This window comes from Cervus canadensis, chromosome 15 (assembly GCF_019320065.1).
Source record: "Cervus canadensis isolate Bull #8, Minnesota chromosome 15, ASM1932006v1, whole genome shotgun sequence".
Classification (NCBI taxonomy): domain Eukaryota; kingdom Metazoa; phylum Chordata; class Mammalia; order Artiodactyla; family Cervidae; genus Cervus; species Cervus canadensis.
In genome coordinates, this window is record NC_057400.1 from 366,839 (window position 1) to 377,364 (window position 10,526).

At 52.6% G+C, this 10,526-nt stretch overlaps 1 protein-coding gene across 1 annotated transcript in view; it reads right to left on the reverse strand.

The window, feature by feature from the left end:
* The window catches only part of GYPC (glycophorin C (Gerbich blood group)), a 44,514-nt gene extending 35,046 nt beyond the window's left edge, over positions 1 to 9,468 (reverse strand). The window contains exon 1 of the mRNA XM_043487933.1: positions 9,193 to 9,468. Coding sequence (XP_043343868.1) covers positions 9,193 to 9,229 — 37 coding nt within the window. The 5' untranslated portion in view covers positions 9,230 to 9,468. The remainder of the gene's footprint in view (positions 1 to 9,192) is intronic.
* Between the last annotated feature and the right edge of the window lie 1,058 nt (positions 9,469 to 10,526).

The following is a 10,526-nucleotide window of genomic DNA, read 5'->3' on the forward strand; positions in this document are numbered from 1 at the left end:
AGCAGCTGCTCGGCTGCCAGGTGGGGGCTCGCGGAGGCGGGCAAAGCCAGCACAAGTGGCCCCACACGGGGTGGAAAAAGAAAGGCCTTTCCTTCCAAGGCAGGAGAGTAAACTCAGGGACACAGGGAGATGAGCACACCACTGGACTGCCAGGGCCATGGGCAACACCCAACCCCGCCCCAGCATGCGTCTGCCACATCCCAGAGGCGGATGGATACACCGAGCTGACGGCCGGCAGCGCCAGTGATGCCCGGTGAGGCCCTGGGGGAATAGTCCGTTTGAACCTCAGTTTCCATGTTTCTAAGCTGGAATTAATAAAATCTACATCTGGGGAGATGGTGAAGGACAGGGAAGCCTGACGTGCAGCAGTCCACGGGGTGACAAAGAGTCGGACACGGCTGAGCGGCTGAAAAACAACGGCCGGGTAACATCTTCGGGCTGAACAGGGTACCCTGCGTGCCCTCCCTGGGCGCGGCCAGCTGCACGCCCACCCGGCCTCTGCGCCTGCGCTGAGACCCACCGTCCAGTGGCCACGGTGAGCCCAGCGGGCTGTGCGTGCTGCCCCGGGCCCTTCCCTGGATGGCCTCCGTACACCGAGGTCCTCCGTCTTTATCTCTGTCTGGTCTCGTCGTGAACTGCCTTCCTCCCGTCACCTGGCTACCCCGTAGGTATCTGAAAGCCACCTCTGCTCTAGAGACTCTTCCCACTTCCTTCTTGATTTTTTACATATAATTGTACAATGAACACAAATTGCTTCTTTTGCAGTAAAACAGGGCAGAACTTTTAAACTTTGATGTAAAGAACAACAGCCTAAATTCATGGCTGAAAAAGGCAAGAGGATAAGAGAAATACAGAAATAGAGATAGGGCTTCCCTGATAGTCCAGTGGTTAGGACGCTGGGTTTTCACTGCAGGGGGCACGGGTTCAATCCCTGATTAAGGAAATAAAATTTTTTTTGCAACGCCAAAGTTTTATTTTTTTTTTAAAGGGAGTATTCTGGGTATCCTCAAGCATTTCCTTTTGATTCTGGCAGTCTCCCAGGGTACAGGCAAACAGCAGGCATGGGGGAGCCACTGCAGCTGCCCAGCCCAGGAGCCCTGCCTTTGTTGGGGTGGGCAGGACTGCTGGGGAGCAGGAGAGTGGGGGATCTGACGTGGAAGCCCTGCAGAGGGTCAGGGTTGCGGTCACTGGGCAGGGACCAGTGGGTAACAGGCCCTGGGGCCTGGATGGGCTGAGCCAGGGGGCCTCTGTGGGCCTAGGTGCTCTGCCTTCCTGGGTCCTTTCTCCCCACCCCCCATGTTAACAATCATATTTTAGAGGGGACATTGATGTAAAGACAAATACAAGGTTTAGTCTTTAAAGTTCACTTTCCCCTTTTGATTGTAAAAGAAACACCTTTTTCTGTGGTTCTCTAAAAGCTCTAAGTGCTGTGCCAAATGTGCGAGGTGGCCCTGGCTGAGTCCCTTGTAGAAACACCTACTGTGCCTGAGCGAGGGCTGGTGGCTCTCGGCAACTCACGTTGCCTCTTGAGCTTCTGTATCATCACATGCAAAACGGAGATAAAATACTCACCGGAGGGCTGCTAGAGGGTGAAATGAGATAACTTAAGCAGAGTGCAGCCAATTTTTTATGCTCTGAGTCAGGGAGACAGTTGGTCAGGACAGTTTATAGAATTTGTGGAAAAGAGGGAAAAAAGAGATTTTAGAAATTAAAAAGACAACTCCGGATTTTCAACCAAAGCTGAACTGAATTCTCTAAATTGAGACCTTTGGAAGAAGCTGAAGTAAAGTTATTCAAATGACAAATCAATCCCAGGGCACAACCAAAGGAGAGAAGACCCAGCTTCCTCGCAGGAGCGCAGGCACGGGTCGGAGGCCGGGAGTGGGAGAAGGGGGCCCAGGAGAGCGGGGCCACCAGCTCCGCACCCACCCAGTGGCAACATCGAGGGACAGACACTAAGGGCTTAGCAGCTGCAGGCCAGGCGGGAGGGAGGGAGCCCCGTGTGCACACAGGTTGGGGTGCTCAGGAGTGCTGGGAGGGCAAGGCATCGGGCTGAGCTAGAGGCCACTGGAGGCCACCGAGGGGCCGGGCTAACTCAGGACAGGGAAGGTGCAGGTGAATACGGGGCTGGCAGCGCTCTCAGTGTAGATCAGACTGTTTACACTGGTTGGCCCTTCACATCTCCCCATCCCTCCACCCACCCATGCATCCTTCCCTCTCTTCTTCCATCCACCCACCCATCTTGTCCATCCACCCCTCCATCCATTCACTCCTGTATGATTTTAAGGAGCCTACTCTTCCTCAAGACAGCCAAGACTCTTATTGTTAAGTGGGCGGTGAAGCTGAGGGAGCACGGGTTGTTCTCCTTGGATGCTAGCTAAGAAGACTAAGCCGCAGAGGGTGAAAGGGTGGTTCAGAGTCACAGCTGGTGGGGGAGAACACATGCAGTCTGCCCCACCTTGCTCACTCCGTGATACGTAGTGGGAGAACAGAGCCCTGGGACGAAGCTGTCCCAGCACAGAAGGGCGCGGTGTCCCAGAGCCACTGCCAAGGTGACTTCTGTGCTGGGCCTGAGGGCTTCGTCTAGGGCCCTAGGACCCGGGCAGACTTTGCCTCCTGCCTTTGGTATTATTTTCAGCGGCCAATGAGGAGACAAGGAGAGGAGCCGGACAGCGGAGAGTGAGCCAGAACTCGCTGAGCACAGACGGCAGAGCACGCGGGCAGGGACAGTGATAAACGCAAACCAGGCTTTGTGTCAGGAGCTTCACCCACGAGCTGAGAACAAACGGCCGCAGTCAGGTCAGAGCCCATCCACGTTCAAACCCAAAGCCTGACTCTAAAGCTGCTCTCTAGCCTCCTGGTCACTAGACAACGGAGGCCAAGTGTATTTGCACTAAATGGCTTCACAAGGTACCGCAGAGGGGCCTGAGCTTGAACTCCCTCCTTGCTAACGGCCGTGTGTATGGTGAGCATCCCAAGAGAAAGGACCTTTCACAGCCGGGGACTCTGCTGTCCAGTGAACACAGACGTCACAGATAGGAACCCTGCACAAAGGGCAGATAGGACGATTTATCTAGTTTTGATCTGGCAAACCACAATCCCCTTCACTGTAAGACACGGCTGAAATATGTGTCCACAGCTACAAGTAAACAAGAAGACTCTCCATTCCAGGGCTCAAGGGGGTGTGCCGGGGCCCAGGGTCAGCTGGTAGCTGCATACTTGAACTCTCATAAAAGTGTGCATTGTATGAGGGAGAAGGGGGATGGGGGTCCCAGCTGTGCTCCCTGCAAGTGACGTGCCAGCCAGTCCATCACAGTGGAGATAAAACACCTACACTAGGTGTGCAGTGAGGTGATGGAGCATCCTTGTCCAGAGCATGTTCCTCCCAAAGGCCCCAAATTCAAGCCTCCTTTCCTCGGAGACCCAGCAAGGGTCACAGGTGCGTCCACTGAGCAGCAGGGTGTACCAGCCACAACGCTTTGGCGATAAAGAAGGGAGGTGTGGCAGATACAAGAGAGACTATAATAAAAGTGTCATAAAGAGTTACTCGTCACAGTCGTTTTAAATTCCCAGTGTGATAATTTCCACCTCTCTGTCTGGTTCTGATGCTGGCTCTATATCTTCAAATTGTGTGTTTCGTCTTCTTGTATGTCTTGTAATTTTTCTTGGCAGCCAGATGTGATATACTGGGTAAAATGACCTATTGTGATGGGGTGGTGAAGGGCAGGCAAAGGGGAGCACCCTATGGTCTAATGAGGTCTCCCCTTTAGAGAGCCCATCTCTCTGGACTGTGAACTTCCCAAGTGTCCCTCGGTGTGTTTCTGTCCTTGCAGGTGGGCACAGGAGGCTCGCATGGGCTGGAGGTGGGAATTTCCCTTCCTCTAGGTCAGTTCAGCTCTGACAGTATCACATCAGACCAGGCTCTGGTTAAGTTTCCCTGAGGCCAGACCTTGTTAAGAACAGGTGCACTTATCCCCTCCTTCCTGCTGGAACCTCAAGATGACTTTTGTCTGATATTTACTATGGGCACCTGGTCAAACTCCAGATGGTGGATCTCACCATATTGGGGGGGGGGGCGGGGGTGCTTTCAATGGCTGGGCCCCTACTCCTAGGGTTTTTAACTCGCAGAGTTATCCACACTGTTTAGTTGCTAAGTCATGTCCAACTCTTGTGACCCCATGGACTGTAGCCTGTCAGGCTCCTCTGTCGATGGGATTCTCCAGGCAAGAATATTGGAGTAGGTTGCCATTTCCTTCTCCACACTGAGCCTTGAGCAATTTATCAATCCTAAAGAGTCAGGAATGAGAGCTGGAGAAGATGTTGGGCCAAAAGGAAGGGCGGGGCTTCAGAGCAGGAAGATGGGCAGCCAGTGATGCTCTGATACAGATCACCAGGCGAGGCAGGCCAGTGGCTGTCTCTGACCACAGGGAATGAGCACACAGGCTCTCCGGTGGCAGGAGGGAGGGTGACGGGAGTTGTGTGAGGTTCAGCCTGTGAGGGAGCCCAGTGTCTTGAGCTCATGCTCCCGCTGGCCTGAGAGAGAGAACTGACCCTTGACTGTATCTGCCCTTGGCTAAGATTTTGCACACTAACATTTGTTCTGGAAGGATGTACCCAGATTAAAGTTTATAATGATGAAGGGCAGGAAGTGGTGTTCCCACAGAAGTTCAGATTATGTAATGCTCTGAAGGAAACCCTGAGCAGAGATGGGGAGGGCAGACGGGGGAACAGAGGAGGCAAAAATGAAATACCAATCAGTGAATGCAGAGCGGAAGAGCTCTGTGGTGGTGCCTGGGGCCCATTTGCATGTTCTTAGAATTGGTTTTGGTTTGACTTTCTGTCCATTGCAATGTATTATTTACTGATACCCAAGTTCTGGATTAGGACCTATTGAGCAAATGATATTAAAAGGTGCTTTTGGCCCTTCGAATGGACATGGGCCCAGGAAGTGTTGGCCCTTGGGTGGTCTGTGCAGTCACCTGTTCGTGTCTGAGTTGTTGGCTGAGCACTTTTCTGAGCTAGGCCCCAAGTGGTAGGGGAGAGTTGGGGTCACAGAGTTTCTTGGAAGTCAGAATTCCTGAAAATGTGACAGACCCAGAAATTCCTCAGGCTGCAAAGCGTCCTCAGGGCCCCAGTGAGTGTTTTTCTAGTGTCAGGAGGGCCCAGGGAGGCCTTAACTGACCAGCAGGTATAGGTGTGTGTATGGGGGGCAGTACCCAGAGAGCCTGGAGGCCCGAAGCAGGAAGGTGTGAGGGTGTAGCTGGAGGGACAGGGTGGTCCAGGCAGGAGGAAGGACCCTAGGGGATGGCCCAAGCTGGCTGTGGAGGGCAGCAGCTGGCCCAGTGTGGGTCAGGCCCGACCACAGAGTCGGGGTGATGGCAAGCAATGGTGGACTAAGGCTGGACCACAGGCCTGGCCGAAAAGCTAAGGTGTGGTCGGCAGGTTCTGAGCATCTGTGCAAAGGCACAGTCCTGGTTTCCTGGGCATGGTCCTCATGGCCTGTGGGAGGCAGAAGGCCCTGCTTGGCACACACAGGCAGCAGGCACACACGGGCAGCAGGCCCACGTGCACCCTAGTGCCCCCCTCAGGTCAGCCTCTGTTGGCTCTGGAGTCTCATAGCCTGTGTCCACAGCCTGGCTGTGCCCTGGGGCCCTGGGGGCCCTGAGGATCATCACCCCCAGCCTCCAGTGTTTCACCTGCACAGCAGGGAGGAGCATGCCTGTGAGGCCAGGCAGTGCAGGCGTGACCCAGGCAAGGCTGGACCATGGGCCCAGGCATATAGGTTCTGACATTGCTTCTGTTCCGTTATCAAAAGCAAACTCACTGCTCTCTGCTAGGGAGACTCTGGAGATGATCAGCACCTGCAGGCCAGGTTTGCTAAATTCTGTTAACAACAACACCTGCCAATACCGCATCACTGGGCACGGCGCCAGACCCTCATTCTCTCGTTCATCACATGATTCCCAAGAAGTAGCTGTTGTGATCCCCAGTGACAGGTGAGAAAACTGAAGCTCCAAGGTCTCCTGCATCTCCTGAAAGTCAGTAAGTGTTGGGGACGGTATCCAGTCAAGTCTGACTCCCCAGCACAGCACTTGTGGGGCTCAGGTCCACCCTCTCACTCACCATGAGAGACAGGACACTTCATTTAACTTCTGGGGCATATTTCCTCATTGGGGGTAGGGAACCTGCTAGAAGTGGGCAAAGGCCATACAAGGTACTTCTCAGCAAAAGAAACACAGTATCTTACAGAAGTGCAAAAGCACGTGTAATTACAGAGGCACATTCAAAAGTGACAACATGGGTTACACATCAGATTGGCCAAGATAAAAACCACACAGAGAGAGTGAGGACGCGGGGAAACACCATTTTCATTGGCTGTCGGAAAGTGTTAGAAAGTCACGTGACCTTTTGAAGGGCATTTTTTCAGTATCTAAAAACATTTTACACGTATATACTTTTAGTCCAAATTAAATTCTGAGGGAAAGTATCCTAAATGTATATAAACACATGTATATGAAACCCTACTTACAAGGGTTGTCATGGCAGCACAGTGTCTGGTTAAAAAAAGAAATCAAAGACTGTACACAACCCAAATGTCCATTTTTGGAGGAATTGGTTAAATAACCCATTCATATTCATACTATGCAGCCCCAAGAAGGATGGATCTATATATGGTGATAAAGTATACTCTGTAAAACATGGTCTTATGAAAAAAAAAAAAAGATGAAGTAGAATACATGTTTCATTTTGTAAATGAAAAAGTAATTGTATAGATGTACAATACTTCTAGCAGGTTTCTCATAAATCTATAAAGTTCCTGCCCTGGAGGTGGGAAGAAAGTATCCTTTTCTATTATGAACTCTTCAAACATTGTTTAAATTTTCTTGTTTTGTTTGTAACTTGTGCTAAAGAGTGCCTGTTGTGTTTGCTCACCCTTTGGAAGGTGTTTAGGTTGGGGTCTCAGACGGGCCTTTGATGGACTATCTACCTGCCACTCAACGGGGCAGACTGACTTGACTTGCCAGCTTCTCCTTGCTGGTGAAGGGCCTCTCTCTCCACATGGTAGATGGGGTGGTGAGCTCCCACTGCAAACGCAGGACACCTCTTACCCCACATTCCTATTTCCCTGGAGGCACTGCAAGTCCCCAGAGATAACTGGCCAACTCTGGGCACCCTTGGAAGGTGCACTTGCGGACTGTGCCAAGGCCGTGTGACTCCCAAAGGCCACGGATATCTGGAGGGGTTGAGCAACAGCTTCGATGGAATGTCATTTGGCACTGAACACAATCCTCCCTGCTTCTGCCAGAGGTAGCGCATTCTATATAAAGCTGCCGGACCTGGCCATCTCCTCACTGAGCCTGATCCCTCCCCACCAGGGGCAAGGCACTGGATTTCTGCACATGACCCCTCCACAGTAATTGTGGCCCTTGGGTTTATGCACCCAGTTGGGTGGGGGAGGCCTGGCTGGGAGGAAGCAGCAGGTCCTCTTGTTCTAATCTCTGGTTCTGGGGGTGGGGTAGCGATGTAAACTGAGACAGGAAGGATATAGACACATCCTGCCTGAGTTAGCAGCGGTGGTGAGAAATAGAGCCCCATGGTTCTCCCACGGCAGAGATCCTGCCAGAAAGTAAATCCTAAGGGTAATCTGGAACTGTATGCAAGTAAGGGCTGTATCTCCATCAGTTCTGGAGGAGAAGTGTTTGCAGTCATCCGTCACGGGTCGCGGTCTGAAACCTGAATCCTGGAGAACCGCTGTAGAGGGGCAGGGTGAGTGGATGGGTTGGGGGAGGGCAAGGCTCCCTGAGCATGCCCGTCTTCTCCAGACTGGAAGGATTTAGGCCTGCGCTTCCTTGGTACCTGAATTGGCCCCCTCAGACACACATACACACTAAATAGTATCTGATTCACACAGACACACACTCACTAGTGTCTGACTCACACTCACAGACACACACACAAAGGTCAACACGAACTCACAGGAGCTCATGGATTCTCAGTATGATAAAGATGCTGGAATTTATCAAGCGCTGAACATGTGTTCATCTCTATGCTGAGCCACTGATGTGTACCAACTCACAATCCAGACAGGCACACTATCCTCTTATTCCCACAAAGGGTGATGACACCGCAGCCAAGGGATGTCGGCTTGCCTCCGGTTCCTGTGATAAGCTGCACACACGTCCGGAAGCGGGCAGGGAGGAACTCGGACACTTCACCTCGTGGGCACACACATGGCCATGTACACAGAGAGGCGGCCCAGCGGTGCTCAGCCAGGCTCAAGTTTGCTGCCTAAGGCCACACGGCCATTTTTTTAAAAGACATAAACAAATGGAGTGTGTCTCCAGTACCCATAACCAAGACCCTGTTAACTACTAAATGTGTTACATTATAGACTCAGAGAGTCTCCTCTGACAGTTTCTAAGAATCAGACCTAGCCAGAGTAGGGAGGAGTGATCAACAGTTTTTTGTGTGTTTGCTTGTTTTTTAAATGAAAATTTAATGTTTATTGCAAAAGCCCAACGGTGGGGGAGAGGGTGGGGTTGGGGGAGGCCCAGTAACGTTTCAGAACATTGCTTTTGAAATTCACAAAGAACCCCAGCGGGATTTCCTGTCCTTAAGAAAGCAAGTGCTGGTTTTAAAAAGAAAGAAAACAGGCTCTGGAGAATTGCAACCGTCCAAACGGTCAAGGCGAGCCGAGCCGATCCCTGTAACATCTGCGTGTGGCTGGTTCCCTCCCGCCTGGGAGAGGAGAGGAGTCGGAGTTAGCAGAGTTAACTCCGAGTTTCTCAGAACGCGCCTCCGCCTTCCTGCCAGCGCAGCCCCGAAAACAAGTTGTTGTGCTTTCTCTCTGCGCTGCTTACCGATCTGTCTCTCCCTCTTCATTCTCTTAGGGGAAAAGTTCTGGCCGCAGGCACTTACCCACCACCACACAAAGAAACAGAAAGCCAGCGGATGGCCGCTGGGACGGAGGTGGCCTCTCCAGGCCCGGGGCGCGCGGAGCCCGCGCGCCAGGCTCGGGGGACGCCGACCCCGCGATGCCCGATGCCCAGGGCGCTGCGACGCCCGGCTTCCCGCGAGGTTCGGTGAGGCGGTCGCGTGGGTCCCTCGCCCAGCGGGAGGCCGGGCCAGCCAGAGTCCCTGGGCGCCTTGGCCACAGTGCGGGCTCGCCCGCCGTCCCCGGCGGGTACTCACCTTGCTGGGTCGTGATCAGCGGCAGCGGCGTGCTCATCGCTGACCCGCGCGGGGCACGGCCCGGCGGACCGTGGCAAGGGTCGCGGTCGGCCGCTCCTGACCCTCAGCAGCCGGAGGAAGCGGCACCTGTGTCAGACTCCTCGGCTCGGGCCGCGGGGAGGGGCTCAGGCCGGAGATGGGCAGGCTTCACTTAGTTTTTTCTGCAGACTTGGCTGATGGGGTTCCCACCCATTTTTTTTTTTTTTTAAACACATACACCCGCCCACTTCTGAACTCTTCTGTGCTCTGACTTTCCTGCGCGGGAATCACATTTTTCTAACTAGTTTCTCTTTCTATCTGCAGCTAACAGATAGTGGTTGTGTTTGAGAATTACCCTGTGTGTGGGCTGAAAAGCCCGGAGAAGTGACGAGATGGCCTTCCCCGATGGCCTTCCCCGCCGCCACGGTCCGGGCAGGTGACCAAGGAGAGCCAGACTCAGGTTGGCGTCTTGGCGGATCCTCTGAGGCCTCTCAGAGCCGCGGAGCCCTGTGGCCTGCGGAGAGTTCCTGGCCTCCTCGTGACTTAGGGGAACTGTCCCAACCCATGGGCTTGTGTTGGGAAAGATTCTTAGAAAAAAAAGGGGTGCTGGCTAAAGACCGTGTCACTTGCTTGGATCACCTTTGTCTGAGGCTTTCAGATAGAGTGGAGTGTTTGGAGAACTCACTTTATTAGGCAATTAAAAACTCAACAGGGATTTTGACACTCTGGTTAAAAGAACTCTACCCATCTCAACCAAAAAGAATATTGTCTGATATATAGCATTATATTCTCTTCACCCGGCAGAGAGAAAGGCAGGTAGCTTCAGAAAACATCACCTTCATTTTAAATCCCTGTCCAAGGAAACACCCTGGCCTTCTCCTGTCTTACCTTTTCTGCGGAGTTTTCGCTGCTGTTTATGGACCGTCCTGTCTCTGCTGCGATCTCGGGGCACGTTTCCAGCGGTCTGTGCAGTGTGTGTGCAGCTGGGATTACATCCAGACTGAACGCAACTCAGGACTGCTCCCTGGAGGTGTGCAGTGCAGATGATCTGCCCGTTTCTCCCAGCCTAGACCACTCCAGGCGTCTTTACTAGAGCTGCCTGTTTGACACACTGGGAAAGTATTTCTAATTCTCTTTAGTTAGATAATGTTTATAGAGCTTTAATCAAAATTCCACACTCAACATGTCTTGTGTTGACGAGAAGTGAACTCTTCACAGAATGCCTTTGGCCGGGTATGGAAATTTTGAGTCTCAGTTTCCCTATCTGTAAAATGGAGACAAGAACAATTACATTCCAGTTTTAAAGAGGCAATGTC